Raw genomic sequence first — 19,251 nt, 5'->3', positions numbered from 1 at the left:
TGAGTCTTATAAGACTAAAGAAAAAATAAAAAAAATTAAATGCGGGCCGTTGATAGGATAGACCAATGGTCCAGATTCATTTGTGTTTTCTTTGTGAGGGTGGGAGACGGGTGACGTGGCGTGATCTCATTGGTACAGATGGGATCACTTGGATCGCCAAGGTGGAGAGAAATGAATTGGGTCTGGGTTAGATTTGGCTTTGTGCTGAAATTTCTTTAAAGAATAATCACCCTATGTTTGATTAAGGAATTGCAGTTATAGCCCTTTAGCCTTTTACCCTTTTGAAATTAATTTAAATAAACTTAATTATTTTCAATAAAATATAGTAAAATTATAATTGTTAAATACTACTAATTATTGTAATTAATTATTTGTAAAAATACTTTGTTTTCTAAATTGTACTAATTTCGAATCTTCACATAGTAATCTAATTAGCCAGAAATTAAAGAATAATTTATTAAATTAATTATAGAACCTATGTATAGAAATTATTTTAATAATCCTAAAATAGTAAATATATTTGTAATTACAGATATCAATACTATGTGATTAATTTTAAAACTAATGCCTAGTTAATTTGTAAAAAATAGATATGCCTTATTAGAAAATACTTAAAAGATATTTATTGTAAATTATTAAGTATAAATAAATTAATTTAAAAGGGGAGGGTCAGAATTGGCCGTCAACACATGGTATAATGAAAGCTATTAAAACATGACTTGGGTAGGTAAACATTTGATACATCAATCATTTGTAGCAATTTGATACAATAAGAATAGGAACTTGGACAAACCATACTTGGAATTTATACAGAGAGCATGGAACCCAATTCGATAGAGGGGGTTAAGCCAACATACCTTAGTTAACATTCCTTAGGATTACTATAACGTTCCATTGTTCTTAGCAACTTCAATCTTTAGAAACATAATCAAATTGAACCATTATGTTTAGGTCATATAGGATTTTCATCAAATACATAGTGTGCATATTGAATTACAACTCCCTATAATGGGATTTCTTCACCCCACAACCAATCCCCAAGACAACATTTCACCAGCAATAGTTCAACGTCCTCCATACCACCTTCATTGGCACATGCATGCTCAAGGACTAACTCTCAACTCTATAATCACACCTCCTACTCTCCACATATACCTAAATTCGAAATTGAGGGCTTATGGCTTCCGATCACCATCTAATAAGCCCCATCATAAAATGTTACTCATAAAGTGATGGTACAAAATTGCATGTGAGCCAAGGATAAGGTCTTACCTCTTTAATAGAAGACTTGTGAGCTTTCATTCTTTAATCCCCAAGATTTTAGCAAAATTTTAAAGTGTAGAAGTGATAGACCTTCTCCCTCTCTCTCTAAATTGCTCCCCTTTCTCTAAAATATCAGGGTATACCTTTTAAAATAACTCTCTAAGGCATTATATCAAAATATAGTTGGATTAGGAAATTTCCAAAAATAATCCCCGATGTCAAATCCGTAACGGATCCGCGGAACAGATCCGCAAGGGATCCGTGGTCAGCGGAACAGCTCCGCAACGGATTCGCGGTCAGCAGAACAGATTTGTGGTCACATAATGGACCACAAAATGTCCCTCAAAATTGAGTTGTTCCTCACTCATTCTGCGGTCATTGGAACTGATTTGTGATTGCATAATAAGCCACAGAATCGCCAGTTTCTGCAAATGTTTCTACCAATTCCACGATGCATTGCAAAGTCCATAAAAATATAAATCCATGGTGAACTTTTATAGGTCCTTACATCCTCCCCCGCATAGGATCATTCCTCCTCGAATGAGGATTAGAGTCCACCATAGACACCCAATATGACTCAACCTTTTATTCACACACCAAGAGTTCCAAATTTTGTTAATTCCCCAAATTTCCAAAAATTTCGGCAGAGTTTCTTATGTATTTGGGCCTATCCACCTAATAAAGAGCCCAGAAACCAATCCTAACAGCATCATAACACAACAATGCATCATAGCATGAAAACAGTACCAACGATAACATAATAAGCATTGCATTATCAAAAAGGGGCATCCTAGCATAAACTGTACAAGTTTGAATATAACTCATAGATAGTAAACTTCTAACATTCTTTAAAACACAACCATTTGATTACACAAACAAGTAAGGGTATTACCTCTTCATTTCTTCCTCAGCCTCCCAGGTGGCCTCTTCAACTTGTTGGTATCGCAAAATCACTTTGATGGAGGAAATCTCTTTATTCCTCAACTTCCAAACTTGTCTATCAAGGATGGCAACCAAAATCTTCTCATAAGTCAATTCTTCATTAACTTCAATAGCCTCCACTTGGACAATGAGAGACGGATCTCCAACTACCTTCTTCAACATAGATACATGAAATACCGAGTGCACTAAGGACATCTCTGGAGGTAACTCGAGCCTATATGCCACTTGACCAACCCTCTACAAGATCTTGTAAGGGATGATATATCTTGGACTCAGTTCCCTTTCTTCGCAAATCGCATTATGCGCTTCATGGGCAAGACTTTCAAGAATACCCAATCATCCTCTTTGAACTCCAAATCTATGCGACGCACATTCGAATAGGACTTCTGGCGACTCTGAGCGGTTTTTAACCACACCTTAACAATCTTGACCTTCTCCATAGCTTGATGCATGTGGTCTAGCCCTATCAATTCTTCTTCTTTGACTTCAAACCAACCAATGGGAGATCAATATCTTATACCATATACAGCTTCAAACAGCGCCATCTGACTGCTAGTATGATAGTTGTTGTTGTAGGCAAATTCTATGAGTGGAAAATGATCATCCTAACTACTTGAATTCAAGAAAACAAGCACGCAATATATCTTCAAGTGTATGTATAGTCCGCTCTACTTGCTCGTCGGTCTGTAGATGGAAAGTTGTACTAACATTCACTTGAGTCCTCAAACCTTGCTGAAATTTCTGACAGAAACTAGGGGTAAACTGCGTTCCTCGATTTGAGATGATAGAAACTGGAGTGCCATGCAACCGAACTATCTCCTTAATATACAACTGAGAATAGTGTTCTACTATATTGGTGGCCTAAACAGGAAAAACGTGTGATGATTTCATGAGTCGATCCACAATCACCTAATTCGTGCCAAACTTGCGAGGCGTGTGAGGTAGACCTACTACAAAGTTCATGTTTATCATCTCCCACTTCCACATTGGAAATTCTATATTATGTGCCAAATCATCGGGCTTCTGGTGTTCTGCCTTCACTTGCTGACAGTTTGGGAATCTAGCCACAAAGTCCGCTACATCCTTTTTCATGTCATTCCACCTGTAGACTTCCTTGAGATCATGGTACATCTTCATAGATCCTGTGTGCACGAAATACTTGGAACTGTAATCCTCGGTCATGATTCTCACCTGCAGACCATCTATATTTGGAACACACAATCGCCCTTGGTACCTTAGCATACCATCATTCGTGCTAAGAGAAAATGCCATGGTTTTGTGTTTATGAATCCCCTTTTTTAATTGCACCAACAACGGATCATTGTATTGTTTCTCCTTGAATTCCACTACAAGTGATGACTCAACCCTATTTTGCACCATCACCCCACTTTCACAAGATCCATGAGCTGGACTCCCAAACTAGCAAACCTGTGAACCTCTATGGCCATCGGTCTTTGGTGTGCCTCTAAGTGAGCCAAACTACCCGTAGATTTCCAGTTAAGAGCATTCGCCACAACATTAGCTTTTCCCGGATGATAGAGAATGTTGATACAGTAGATCTTGAGTAACTCAAGCCACCTCATTTACCTTAGATTCAACTCCTTCTTCTTGAAGATGTATTGTAGACTCTTATGGTCCGTGAATATGTCCACATGGACCCCATACAAATAATGATGCTAAATCTTCAATACAAACACCATAGTCGCAAGTTCTAAGTCATGTGTAGGATACTTCTTCTCATGGTTCCTAAGTTTCCTAGAAGCATAAGCGATCATTTTGCCATGTTTCATTAATACACACCCAAGTTGAACCTTCGAGGCATCACAATACATAGCGAACCCATATGTACCCCTCCGGTAAGGTCAACACCGGTGTTGTGGTTAACCTTGACTTCAACTCTTGAAAGCTCTTTTCACAAGCATCTGACCATTGAAACTTAGTTGCATTATGCATCAGATTGGTCAATGGAGAGACAAGAGAAGAGAACCCCTCCACGAACCTCTTGTAACACCAAGCTAAGCCCAAGAAACTGCAAATCTCTGTCGGAGTTGTAGGTATAGGCCAATTCTTCACAGCTGCAATCTTCTGAGGGTCAACCTTGATTCCCTCACAGGAGACAACATGACCCAAGAAAGTGATGGACTCGAGCCAAAACTCACATTTCAAAAATATTTCATACAACTTGTGATGATATATAGTGTGCAAAACTGTCGTGAGATGATCCGCGTGGTCCTCTCGACTTCGTGAATATACCAGGATGTCATCAATGAACACTATCATGAAAGAGTCGAGGAAAGACTTGAAGACTCAATTTATAAGATCCATGAATGTTGCAGGAGCATTTGTTAATCCAAAAGACATCACCAGAAATGTAAAGTGAACATACCGAGTCCTGAAAGCTATCTTCAGAATATCCTACTCCATGATCATCAATTGGTGATACCCTGATCTTAAATCGATCTTGGAGAACTACTTAGCACATTAAAACTGATCGAACAAGTACTTACTCTTGATTGTGACCTTGTTGAGCTGCCGATATTCGATACACATACTCAATGACCCATACTTTTCCTTACAAAGAGAACTAGTGTGCCCCAAGGCGACACACTCGGTTGGATGAAACCCTTTTCTAGAAAGTATTTCAACTACTCTTTCAGCTCTTTCAATTCTATCGGAGCCATTCAATAGGGTGGAAGATCGGCATAACATCGATCCCAAATTTAATCTCCCTGTCTGGTGGGATCCCAGGAACCTCACAAGGAAAGACCTCCGGAAATTCATTCACAACCTACACGGACTGAAGTGTCTGTGCCTCAGCGTTAGTATCCGTGACTCGGACCAAATAATAGATACATCCCTTGCTGATCATATTTGTGGCCTTAAGGTAAGAAATAAACCTACCCTTTGGCACAATATAATTCCCCTTCCACTCAATAAATGGCTCGTCTAGAAACTCAAACCCAACGGTTCTAGTTTGGCAGGTAAAGCATGAGTAAAGCCAGTCCATCCCAATTATCACATCAAAATCCACCATCCCAAATTCAATAAGATCGGTTGTGGTGTCCTGACCATGCATTGTGACAATACAATCCCTATAGACCCACGTGGCCACAATAGACTGACCAACTGGATTAGATACAGAGAATGGCTCACAAGTTGTTCTGGTTCTATTTTGAATTCCATAGCAACAGAAGGAGTGACATATGACAAAAAGGAACCAAGATCTACAAGTGCATACACATCATGAGATTGGATAGTCAGTATACCTATGACAAAATCTGGAGAAGCCTCTGAACTCTGGCGGTATCTCATAGCATAGAACCTACCGGGTCCTCTCACACCCTGGGCACCACCTCTAGCTGCACCACGCCCTGCCGGTGCCGGAGTACCCCGAGCTGGAGGAGGTCCTACAAAAGTAATAACTGTTGTTGATACCCAATTTTACCCTCATATTTTATAATGTATTCCATATACTTTCAAAATATCATTTATGCATTATTACCCAATTTACAACAGTCATATAAGTATTTTCTATAATTGTTTAAAGCTTTAAATTTGATTTTTTCGCATATTAATTTGTTTAAATATTTATTAATTATTTCTTTAAATTATTTAAAGGTGATTTAATCATCCAATTTATCAGTCTATACCCTTGTGCATATTATAATATTTCATCTTCATTTAACACAATTGTATTTGCATTTTGTTATTTTATCTATACTATTTACAATAATAGCCTAAATTCTATACATAATTGAATTTATTATGTTATTTATGCTAAAATAGCATTTTTATATTTTTATAATGTTAAGATATTATTTTTAAGCATTTTACTGCATAAATAATATTTTTATTATTTATTAAATCATTTTTTACAAATTATGTTTAATGAATTTCATGTGTTTAAGTTATAGCCCAATTTTGAACCAATTCCGGACCAAAAACAAGGCCCAAGACATTTAGCCCAGTTTTTGGCCCAACCAAACGACCCCTTTTAAATCCGGTCACGACACATTTCAATTAACCCGCACCGCTTCCCATTCGATCATGGCCGTTGATCTTAAATGATCAACAACCCATAATAAACCAGACCCTTCTCCTTATAACCCCTTACCCTAACTCTAAAGACCACTTCTCTCATTCAGCCGCCTCTATACACTCTCGAACCTTCTCCTCTCTTCTGCAAACTCTAGCAGCCTCCACCTAATTTCTCTCTGATTCCGACCAAGAAATGGAATCCATCTATGATCTGCTTACTTTATTAGCCTTCTCCCGTTATTGGTCGTCCGTTTATGGTATTACTTAGGTACTTGCCTAACTTTGGCAAGTACCACTTCTAAGATTGGACTGGAATAACTCGAATCTTTGGATTCTTTATGGTACTCCATCTATATATGCTCACCAAGGAGTGATTTGCACCTCTGGTTCGATTTTCAGACTATTGAACCCAACTAGGGTTTGAGATTTTGCATCTCCTCTACTTATTTTGATTTGCATGAGATTTGTTATTTCCTTATTTGTGTTTGATTGATTGTTTTCCTTGTTTATTAGTCCTAATTTGTCACAATATAAACCCCTTACCCGTTTCCCCTATTACTCTTTCACTTTTACGCATTCTACTACTTTGAAATTTGAGACCTTGGTCGGCTGAAAGCCAAGGCCACCGGAATTCAATTATTGCTCGTTTCTCAATATGAGCATTGCCCGGGGTTCATTCGAAACCCTTGAGAACTCTGACGCACTTAGATTCTGGGAGTCATGTTGTTTATTGCTAATTGAGTTGCTGCTGGAACTTAATCTTCTTGTTCGTTTAATTTGCAACTGGTGAGTACCTTGACTCTTGCAATTCTATTTTTAGTTGTGGTCAGGCTCTGAATATCCATATTTGTTTGAATTTTTTGAACAAATATGATTTCAATGTGTTGTTACCTTTGTTTGCAATCATATATGCCTTAAAGTTAGCCTATGGTCCTATTTTCGCTAGCATCTAAACTTGCCTAAATCCAATACTTGGACATCTTCTTGCTATGTATAACTTTGACCATCTTTAACATGCTCAGTCTACTATGTTTATGCACACATGAGTTTCCTATGTTTGTTTCTTTCCCATGTTCATGCCTTGCTCTGCATTCTTGTATTAAAACTCTTAGGATACTTATTCGTGCATAAGATTTGCTCGATTATCCTTCTCTATGCTAAGCAATTCAGGCATAACTTGCTACTTGCTCACTTTTCTTAAAATGATTATGTCTATATGAATTTTTAACTCTTTAGGCAAGCATGTTACTCTAACATTTGCGAACCCCAATCCTTACTATAGTTGCCTGCTTTGCTACCATTATGTTCTGTAGACTCATGCCTGCTAGTACTAGCTTTGCTCGAGTTTAATGCCTAGGGAATCTTTGATGTGCATAACTGAACTTTCTAAATGTGATCAATTTGTATTAAGTACTTGTTTACTGATTAGGAGTGGTGTTGAGTTTGTGATATTATTGACCCTAAGTTTCTTTAATAGGTTTCCTTAGTAAGACTTCTACTTGCCTTGAATTAGCCTACAATTCTTAGTTATATCCTGCCTTGCATTCTTATGTTCTTCTTGAGAAGGCTGTTGTGGTATCTACCCCAAGGGGAGTCTCTTGAGCATGTCATTGTCACTTGTTAATCTCCTTAGAACCAATTCATTCCCTTAACTCCCATTCTTAATTTCTTGCTTTGCAGATTCATGTTTCCTATAACTATCAGGTATATCTTAAGAAGTCTATACTTTGAACTTATTTGCTAGTTTTAAGGCCTACATATGTGCTCATGCTTAGTGATTGTAAGGCCGTTGTACATGCGTGCCCTCCCACCTGTTATACATCACCCTTAAGGTGATACTTAGAAAATCTTTCTACTGATGATTGTGATAATAGGAACCCATGTGTCTTTGCTTGAACTCTGAGTGTCACGACCCAAATCCTAACCTGTCATGATGGCGCCTAACGGGGTACTAGGCAAGCCGATCATTACGAAATAACTTCGACACTTTTAATAGAAAATGGATTTAAAGTTGTTTAAATAATAAAACTACTCATAAACAGGATAAAAAATCAAAAACATAACGTAGAAATTCCCAACATCGGGGTGTCACTGAGTACATGAGCATCTAAATATCACAAGTCTGGAAAATACTATCTATCATAGTCTGAAAGTAACTACAATAAGTGGAAGGGTAGGTAAGGAGAAACAAGGTCTGCGAAAACGTCGAGCAGCTACCTCAAAATCTCCGAAGGGTCAACTGTATAGTGAATTAATGCCCGCCGTGTCCGGAAATACCTAAATCTGCACACGAAGAGCAGAGTGTAGCGTGAGTACAACCAACTCAGTAAGTAACAAGACTAAATAAAGCACTGAAAGTAGTGACGAGCTTCAGTGTTATAGTTCAATTATAGTGATTTTAACATCGGAAGGTAGACATGCTTTCAAGTTCGATAAATTAGGTCAAAACAATTACTTCATGACAAGTTTAAGTGAAATAGAGTGTAATATATTTCAGAAATTTCAAGATATTGATGCATGGAAGCCAAGTGCAACAATAATGAAATCAAATGCATCCTTTCAGGGCCACAGTCACTCAGCCCTCCCTTTCACTCAGCACTCGGCACTCGACACTCGACACTCGCACTTAGTAGGCACCTGCGCTCACTGGGGGTGTGTACAGACTCCAGAGGGGCTCCTTTAGCTTAAGCGCTATAATCTGCACGGAAAACTCACGTGCTGCACGGACAACTCACGTGCTATAGTATAATATCTGGATCCGTACAGACAACTCACGTGCTGCACGGATAACTCGCGTGCTATAGTATCAATATCTCACAATCAGGCCCTTGGCCTCACTCAGTCATAAATCTCTCCAGTCTCTCAGGCTCTTAGTAATCATTAAAATCAACCCCAACAGAAATGCTATAATGTATGGCAGAGGACTGCAAATCCCTTTTTACACAGTTCAAATCTGGGTGTCGCCTGATCAACAAAAAACACAAAATCTCTTCTTTTCTTATGTTCTATTGATATAACCCGCCGAATGATTCCCCAGCAGAAGCAAGGAGAGCAGATTGTTGATACTTGTTTGATTCCAAATATCTGGAATGGGGGTTTTTCTAAAATATTGTAAATATCCCTGCGTTGCATATTTAGGCTTCAAGGAAATATTCGAATGCTAGAGGGGCCATCAAGACTTCGCAATTACCTTCTACTACAAATCAAAAATGTCTATTATTAATGCATTGTATAATGACTGGACCTTGAATTAGATTGCAGAGCCCGATAGGAAATCGAAATAGTTGTAGAAGGGCCGGAAGATACTTTATTATATACGAGGAACTCACGAAAATCTCTGAGTGCTCAAGCATCCAATCAATTGAAATGAGGGTCAACCAAAAAGAATAGGACCTATTATTCCTCCATGTTCCACTAGTAACAAGGAACAACAGAGACTGAGATATAATATACAAATAAATGGTGAGTGAATACAAAACAACAATTTAGCAGATAATTCAACATGTACACGACCTCTGTGGGTCCCTACAGTGCCAACACATAGTCGAAACATGATTTCTAACATAATTTGTGGTTCTATTTCTCTACTACATGGAGAATGTAGCGATAACAACAGATTATTCAACTATACAGTTCCATGGAATTTGACCAAGTCGCAATTCCTATAGTGCATGCCCACACGCCCATCACCTATCATGTGCGTCACCTCAAAACTAAATACATGACACGTAATACGGGGTTTCGTAAGCTCATAACCAAATTTAAAACTGTTACTTACCTCAATCCGAGCAAATCTCTACTCCAATATACCCTTGCCTTGCGAAACAGCCTCTGAATGCATCGAATCTAACCATAAACAATTAGATATAATCAATATAGGCTAAAGGAATCAACTGTATAGGAAAATACTAAGCTATTAATCAAAAGTCAAAAATTGACTGAAAAGCCAGCCCCCGTGCCCACGTCTCGAAATCTAATAAAAGTTACAGAACCCAAAATCGCATTCAACCACGAATCCATCCACACCAAAATTACCCAAATCCGAGAACAAATTCTCGATCAAAACCTCAAAATTGGGTCTAAGAACTTTCCTCCATTTTCCCCAAAATTTCCCCCCCAAATCACTAATTTAATGATTAAATTAAAGACAAAATCAAGAAATTTAACCAAAACTAGGTAGGAATCACTTATCCCAATCACACACTTGAAAATCTCTCTCAGAATCGCCTCCCACCGAGCTCCCAAATCAATTTTTTGTGTTATGAACTCAAACCCTTGTTTTGAAATATTTAAAGTTCTGCATCCTTAACCGCGATCGCGGAAATAGCCTCGCGATCACGAAGCACAACTAAGCTGCCCCAGAAATCAAGCCTACGCGAACACAGAGACCTCCATGCGAACATGAACCTATGCTTCCTCCAACCTACGGGATCGCGTCTCCCCTCCCGCGATCGTGAAGCACAACCGCGTGAGAACCAGTTGCCTCCTCTCCTCTTCGCGAACGCGACAATGCCCACACGTTCGCGATGCACTGACTAGCCAAATCTATATGATCATGTACCACCACTCATGAACGCATAGGGGAACAATCACCACTGCCCCAAACAAGCCTACGCAATTGCATCCCCTTTCATGCGATCGCGTACAAGGAATCCAGATCAAAGACACCAGAAAACTCAGCCATAACACCAAGTTCAAAATTGACCCGTTAACCATACGGAACTAACCCGAAGTCCCCGGGACCTCAACAGAACATACCAACAAGTCCTAAAATCTCGTACGAACTTAGTCGATCCATCAAATCACATCAAACAACTTTAAAAACACGAATTGCACCCCAATTCAAGCCTATTGAAACTAAGGAAATATAACTTCTACAAATGGCGCCAAAACCTATCAAAACACATCCGATTCACTCCAAATTTTGCACACAAGTCACATTTGACATTATGGACCTACTCCAACTTTCGGAATTGGAATCCGACCCCGATATCAAAAAGTCCACTCCCGGACAAACTTTTCAAAAATCCAACTTCGCCATTTCAAGCCTAATTCCACTACGTATCTCCAAATCACAATCCGGACACGCTCCTATGTCCAAAATCATCCAACGGAGCTAACATAACCATAAAAACTCCATTCCAGAGTCGCTTACTCATAAGTCAACATCCAGTCAACCATTTCAATTTAAGCTTTCACTAGGAGACTAAGTATCGCATTTCATTCTGAAATCCCTCCGGACCCGAATAGACTACCCTGGCAAGTCACATAACAGCTATAAAGTATAAAATTAGTAGTAAATCTGGGAACAGGGCTACCACTCTCAAAATGACCGGCCGAGTCATTATACTCCCCCTCTTAAACAAACGTTCTTCCTCGAACGGGTCTAGAAACGTACATGGAGTCTCAAATAGGTGTGGATATCTGCTCTGCATCACCTGCTCGGTCTCCCAAGTAGCCTCCTCAACTGCCTGACCTCTCCACTGCACCTTCACTGGTGCTATGTCCTTTGACCTCAACTTTTGAACCTGCCAACCCAAAATTGCCATCGGCTCCATATCATAAGTCAAATTACCATCCAACTGAACCGTGCTGAAATCCAAAATATGAGACGGATTGCCGACATACTTCTGGAGCATAGAAACAAGAAATACTGGATGCACACTCGACAAACTAGGTGGCAAGGGAAGCTTGTAAGCCACCTCCCCAATCCTCAGAAGTACCTCAAACGGCTCTATATACCAAGGGCTCAACTTGCCCTTCTTCCCGAACCTCATAACACCCTTCATGGGTGAAACCTTGAGCAATACCTTCTCCCTAACCATGTAAGCGACATCACGGACCTTCCTGTCGGCATAACTCTTCTGTCTAGACTGCGCCGTGTGAAGCCACTCCTGAATCATCTTAACATTGTCCAAAGCATCCTGGACCAAGTTAGTACCCAAATAGCCTAGCCTCACTAGGCTCAAACCAACCCACCAAAGATCTATACCATCTCCCATACAAAGTCTCATACGGAGCCATCTGAATGCTCGGCTGGTAGCTGTTATTGTAGGCAAACTCCGCGAGTGGCAGAAACGGATCCCATGAACCCCCCGAAATATTGGACACAAGCGCGTAGCATGTCCTCCAATATCTGAATAGTGTGCTCGGACTGTCCGTCCATCTGAGGGTGAAATGTTTTGCTCAACTCAACCTAGGTGCCCAACTCTCGCTGCACGGCTCTCCAAAAGTGCGATGTAAACTGCATGCCCCGATCTGAAATGATGAACATTGGCACGCCGTGGAGGCGGACGATCTCTCGGATGTAAATCTCAGCCAACAGCTCTAAAGAATAAGTAGTACCAACTAGAATGAAGTGCACGGACTTGGTCAGTCGATCCACAATCACCCAAATAGCATTGAACTTCCTCGAAGTCCGTGGGAACCCGACTACAAAATCCATGGTGATACGCTCAAATTTCCACTTTAGAATCAATAGTCTCTGAAGCAATCCACCCGTTCTCTGATGCTTATACTTTACCCACTGACAGTTGAGACACCGAGCTAGAAACCCCACTATATCCTTCTTCATTATTCTCCACCAATAATGCTACCTCTCAAGTCCTGATACATCTTGGCGTCACCCGAATGAATGGAATACCGTGAACTATGGGCCTCCTCAAGAATCAACTCACATAGCCCATCTACATTAGGCACACAAATCCGACCCTGCATCCTTAATAACCCATCATCCCCAATAGTAACATCTCTGGCATCACCATGCTGAACCGTGTCCTTGAGAACAAGCAAATGGGAATCGTCATACTAGCGCTCTCTGATGCGATCATATAAGAAAGACCGAGATACCACACAAGCTAGAACCCGATTGGGCTCCGAGACATCTAATCTCATGAACTGGTTGGCCAAGGCCGGAACATCAACTGCAAGAGGTCTCTCACCAATAGGAATGAATGTGAGGCTACCCATTCTCACTGCCTTTCTACTCAGGGCATCGGCCACCACATTGGCCTTCCCGAGATGATATATAATAGTGATATCATAGTCCTTTAGAAGCTCCAACCATCTCTGTTGCTTCAAATTTAGATCCTTCTATTTGAACAAATGCTGGAGACTCAGATGATCAGTAAACACCTCACAAGACACACCGTAGAGATAATGCCTCAAAATCTTCAATGCATGAAAGATGGCAGCTAATTCCAAATCATGAACAGGGTAGTTCTTCTCGTGAGGCTTCAACTGACGCGAAGCATAAGCAATCACTCTACCTCCCTGCATCAAGACACACCCAATACCGATCCGAGAAGCATCACAATACACTATATAAGAGCCAGAAGCTGAAGGTAGAACTAGAACTGGAGCTATGGTCAAAGCAGTCTTGAGCTTCTAAAAGCTCTCCTCACACTCATCCGACCACCTGAAAATAGCACCGTTATGGGTCAATTTGGTCAAAGGTGATGCAATAGATGTGAAACCCTGCACGACGCGATAATAATAACCGGCCAAGCCGAGAAAGCTCTGAATCACTATAGCTGAGGACAGTCTGGGCCAACTTTGAACCACCTCTATCTTCTTTGGATCCACCTGAATACCCTCGCTGGATACCACGTGCCCCAAGAATGCCACTAAACTAAGCCAAAACTCACAGTTGGAGAACTTTGCATAAAGCTTCTCCTCCCTCAACTGCTGCAACACAATCCTCAAATGTTGGGCATGCTCCTCCTGGCTACGAGAGTACACTAGATGCATGAATGTTGCTGGGGTGTTGGTCAGCCCGAAAGACACCACAAGGAACTCATAATGACCATAACAAGTCCTGAATGACGTCTTTAGAATATCCGATTCTAGAATCTTCAACTGGTGATACCCAGACCTCAAGTCAATCTTAGAGAACACCCTCGCTCCCTAAAACTGGTCAAATAGATCATCAATGTGCGGCAAAGGATACTTGTTCTTGATTGTTACTTTGTTCAACTACCTGTAATCAATGCACATCCGCATAGTACCCTCATTCTTCTTCACAAACAGAATCGGTAAACCCCAAGGCGACATACTAGGCCTAATGAACCCCTTATCAAGAAATTCCTGAAGTTGCTCCTTAAATTCCTTCAACTCGGCTGGTGCCATACGATACGGAGGAATAGAAATAGGCTGAGTGCCCTGCACCAAGTCAATACCAAAGTAAATATCCCTGTCGGGCGGCATGCCCGGCAGGTCTGCAAGAAATGCCGCCCGGCAGGTCTGCAAGAAATACATCTGGAAATTCTCGCACCACCGGAACAAAATAAATAGAGGCAGTATTAGCACTAACATCCCTCACAAAGGCCAAACAAGATAAACAACCCTTCCCAACCATCCGTTGGGCCTTCAAATGTGAAATCACTCTACTGGGGACATAGTCTAGAGAACCTCTCCACTGAATACTTGGCAACCCCGGCATCGGCAATGTCACAATCTTAGTGTGACAATCCAGAATAGCATGACATGGAGACAACCAATCCATACCCAAGATCACGTCGAAGTCCACCATACTAAGTAATAAAAGATCAACTCTAGTCTCCAATCCCCCAATAGTCACTACACACGATCGATACACACAGTCCACAACAATAGTATCTCCCACCGGCGTAGATACATGAACAGATGAAACTAAGGACTCACGGGGCATATCCAGATAATGAGCAAAATACGATGATACATACGAATAAGTGGAACCAGGGTCAAAAAATACATAGGCATCCTTGTGGCATACTGAGACAATACCTTTGATCACTGCATCGGAGGCAACAACATCTGGTCTGTCAGGAATAGCATAGAATCGGGCCTGACCGCCACATGATCAGCCTCCCCTGCTAGGGTGACCTTTAGCCACCTGGGCCCTAACCCGAGTTGGCTGAGTGGGTGGTGTAACTGTTGGTGCTGGTGCCGTCGGCTGAGAACTCTGCTGTGGAGCCCCACTCAATAACCTAGGGCAATCTCTCTTGATATGACCAAAGTCTCCGCACTCGAAACAACCCCTCCTCTGATAGAACTGTTTCTCCTGATAAACCAAGGAACTACTTGTAGAAACCTGAGCGAATGAGGCATGGTGAGAGCTCTGCGCTGGTAGTGCACTCAATGAAGACTGGCCTGCGTGAGCACTGTAAGAACCGTGGCTAGCTGATGCACCGCGATGAGCTAGATGAGCCGTTTGAGCGGGACTTTAAGGACGACCCATGTTGTGGTGGGACTGCCCCTAGAAGGTACACCACCGAAACCACCCGAACCTCAAGTCCTCTTGGCCTCCCACTCACCACGCTCCTAGCTACGAACCATCTCTATTTGCCAAGTAATGTTAACCACCTCATCAAAAGTAGCACCAGACACACTTTCCCGAGCGATAAGCAACCGCAACTGATATCTGAGGCCATCAATGAACCTCCTAATCCTCCCCCTATCAGTGGGAACCAACCAAACTGCGTGACGCGCCAACTCAAAAAACCTCATCTCGTACTGCATCACCGACATGCCCTCCTATCGTAACTACTCAAACTGTCTGCACAGCTCCTCCCTACAAGATTGCAGCGTGAACTTCTCCAAGAAAAGAATGGAGAACTCCTACCATGTAAGAGGTGCTGCACCGACAAACATGTGCTTCTCGTAAGCCTCCCACCATCTAAAGGTAGCCTCAGTAAACTGAAAAGTAGTGAATGAGACCCCACTGGTCTCTAGAATATCCGAAGTGTGAAGAATCCGCTAGCACTTATCCAAGAAACCCTACGCATCCTCTGACTCAGAACTACTAAGTGATGGAGGCTGAAGCCTCCCAAATCTCTCAAGTCTCCTCTGCTCATCATCAGCCATAACGGGGACCATCGGGGCCTGAACAACTGCAACCAGCTAGGCTGGTAGTACCCCCTGTGTCTGAAGTCCCTGCATCACTTGCTCTATGCCCTGAGCAAGGCTAGTGCAAACTGTCAATATTTGGGCCAACACCTCCTGAAGGCCTGGAATCACAATGGGCACAGTTGGTGCCTGAGCTGGCCCCACCGGTTCAGTTATATCTGGAACAATTGGTAGATCTGCAGGCGCTACTCTAGCTATTGTACGAGCTGCACCTTTGACCCTATCAAGGCCCCTACCGCAACCTCGGCCTCTCGTGGCCCTAGCTAGTGGTACTGGTGGCTGTCTGTCCAGTCCGGTAGCACGTGTCCTCACCATCTGTGAGAAAAATAATACAAAAGTTTAGTTACCAGAATCAATAAATCCGCACAACAAGAATACGAAAATATGAAGTTTCCTAAGGGTTTGCAGCCTCTCGAAGATAAGTACAGACGTCTTCATACCGATCCGCAAAACTCTACTAAACCTGCTCATGACTCCTAAGACCTATGTAACCTAGGCTCTGATACCAATTTATTACGACCTAAATCCTAACTTGTCATGATGGCGCCTAACGTGGTACTAATGGATTTAAAGCAGTTTAAATAATAATACTCCTCATAAATAGGATAGAAAATCCAAAACACAACGCGGAAATTCCCAACATCGGGGTGTCACTGAGTACATGAGCATCTAAATATCACAAGTCTGGAAAATATTGTCTATCATAGTCTAAAACTAAATACAATAAGTGGAAGGGTAGGGAAGGAGAAACAAGGTCTGCGAAAATGTCGAGCAGCTACCTCGAAATCTCTAAAGGGTCAACTGTGCAGTGAATCAACGCCCACCATGTCCGAAAATACCTGAATCTGCACACGAAGTACAGGGTGTTGCGTGAGTACAACCAACTCAGTAAGTAACAAGACTAAATAAAGAACTGAAAGTAGTGACGAGTTTCACAGTTATAGTTCAATTACAGTGATTTCAACATATGAAGGTAGACATCCTTTCAAGTTTGATAAATTAGGTCAAAACAGTTATTTCATGACAAGTTTAAGTGAAACAGAGTGTAATATCTTTCAAAAATTTCAAGACAGTGATACATGGCAGCTAAGTGCAACAATAATGAAATCAAATGCATCCTCTTAGGGCCACAGTCACTCAGCCCTCCTATTCACTTGGCACTTGACACTCGGCAGTCGAAACTCGGCACTCAGCATCCTCACAGACAACTCACGCGCTACACAGACAACTCACGTGCTATAGTATCAATATCTAGATCCGCACGAATAACTCACGTGCTGCACGGACAACTCATATGCTGCACGGACAACTCACGTGCTATAGTATTAATATCTCACAATCAGGCCCTCAGCCTCACTCAGTCATAAATCTCTCCAGTCTCTCGTGCTCTCAGTAATCATGAAAATAAACCCAGAAATGATGATATAATGTATCAACAAGGAACAATAGAGACTGAGATATAATATACAAGTAAAACTGTGACTGAGTATAAAACTGTAATTTAGCGGATAATTCAACATGTACACGACCTCTGTAGGTCCCTACATAGAGAATGTACAGATAACAACAGATTATTCAACTACACAATTCAATAGAATTTGACCAAGTCATAATTCCTATGGTGCACTCCCACACGCCCGTCACCTAGCATGTGTGTCACCTCAAAACCAAATACATGACATGTAATACGGGGTTTTGTACCCTCAGAACCAAATTTAGAACTGTTACTTCCCTCAATCCAAGCGAATCTCTACTCTAATATACCATTGCCTTAGGAAACGACCTCTGAATGCATCGAATCTAGCCATAAACAAATCGATATAATCAATACGGGCTAAAGGAATTGATATAGTAAAAAAATTAATTCAAAACCCGGCTCGCGATCGCTTCTCTCCTCCCGCGATCGCGAAGCACAACTGCGTGAGAACCAGTTGCCTCATCTCCTCTTAGCAAACTTGGCAATGCCTACGCATTCGCGATGCACTGACTAGCCAAACCTACGCGATCGCATACCACCACTCGCTAATGCATAGGGCAAAAATCACCACTTCCCCAAATAAGCCTATGCGATCGCGACCCCTTTCATGCAATGGCGTACAAGGAAACTATATCAGAGACACCAGAAAACTTCAGCCATAACACCAAGTTCAAAATTGACCCGTTAGCCATCCAGAACCAACCCGAGGCCCCCGGAACCTCAGCCAAACATACTAACAAGTCCTAAAATCTCGTACACACTTAGTTCATCCCTCAAATCACATCATACAACTTCAAAAACACTAATCGTACCCTAATTCAAGCCTATTGAAACTAAGGAAATTAAACTTCCACAAACGATGCCGAAACCTATCAAAACACATCCGATTGACCCCAAATTTTACACATAAGTCACATTTAAAATTACGGACCTACTCCGATTTTTTGAAATCAGAATCCGACCCCGATATCAAAAAGTCCACTCCCGGGTAAACTCTTCAAAAATCTAACTTTCGCCATTTCAAGCCTAATTCCACTACGGATCTCCAAATCACAATCCGGATATGCTGCTAAGTCCAAAATCACCCAACAAAACTAACGAAACCATCAAAACTCCATTTTGGAGTCGCTTACTCATAGGTCAATATCCAGTCAACCATTTCAATTTAAGCTTTCACCCAAGAGACTGAGTATCTCATTTCATTTTGAAATCCCTCCGGACCCGAACCGACTACCCCAGCAAGTCACATAACAACTATAAAGTATAAAATGAGCAGTAACTGGGGGAACAAGGCTACAACTCTCAAAACGACCGGCTGGGTCGTGACACTGAGTTATTTGAATGATATGTTTTATGTCCCTATGATCTAGTTATTTGTTAATAGGAAAGCAAGACAATTTTCTTAATGTTTGTGGCCTAGCTATTGGACCGTGTGTGTTATTGGATCTGAGAATTGTTCAGACGTGCTTGTGAGCCTGGGTATTGGGCCTGTTGGATATCGAAGAGTAGGCTGGTGAAGGCCCGTAAGGTACTGCTGTGTTACTTTGTACTTGCACTGGACCTGTAATTGTTTTATTTAGGCCTATAATCACCTTATTAAGTCTGTAATTATTTTATTATTCTAATTGGGTCTGTAATAATCTGTA

General features: G+C 41.3%; 1 protein-coding gene across 1 annotated transcript; it reads right to left on the bottom strand.

Annotated features, from left to right (window-relative positions):
- Window positions 1-1,938: 1,938 nt before the first annotated feature.
- LOC142169613 (uncharacterized) lies at window positions 1,939-2,645 on the bottom strand. Its single transcript, XM_075231502.1, has 3 exons — window positions 2,538-2,645; window positions 2,156-2,442; window positions 1,939-2,053 (listed from the first exon to the last, which is right to left on the bottom strand). The coding sequence occupies exons 1-3, from the start codon at window positions 2,643-2,645 to the stop codon at window positions 1,939-1,941; spliced, it is 510 nt and encodes a 169-aa protein (XP_075087603.1).
- Window positions 2,646-19,251: the final 16,606 nt, after the last annotated feature.

The sequence above is a fragment of the Nicotiana tabacum genome, chromosome 15, assembly GCF_000715075.1.
Source record: "Nicotiana tabacum cultivar K326 chromosome 15, ASM71507v2, whole genome shotgun sequence".
Taxonomy (NCBI): domain Eukaryota; kingdom Viridiplantae; phylum Streptophyta; class Magnoliopsida; order Solanales; family Solanaceae; genus Nicotiana; species Nicotiana tabacum.
The sequence above is the reverse complement of the archived record's forward strand: the minus strand, read 5'-3'. Positions and strand labels throughout refer to the sequence as shown.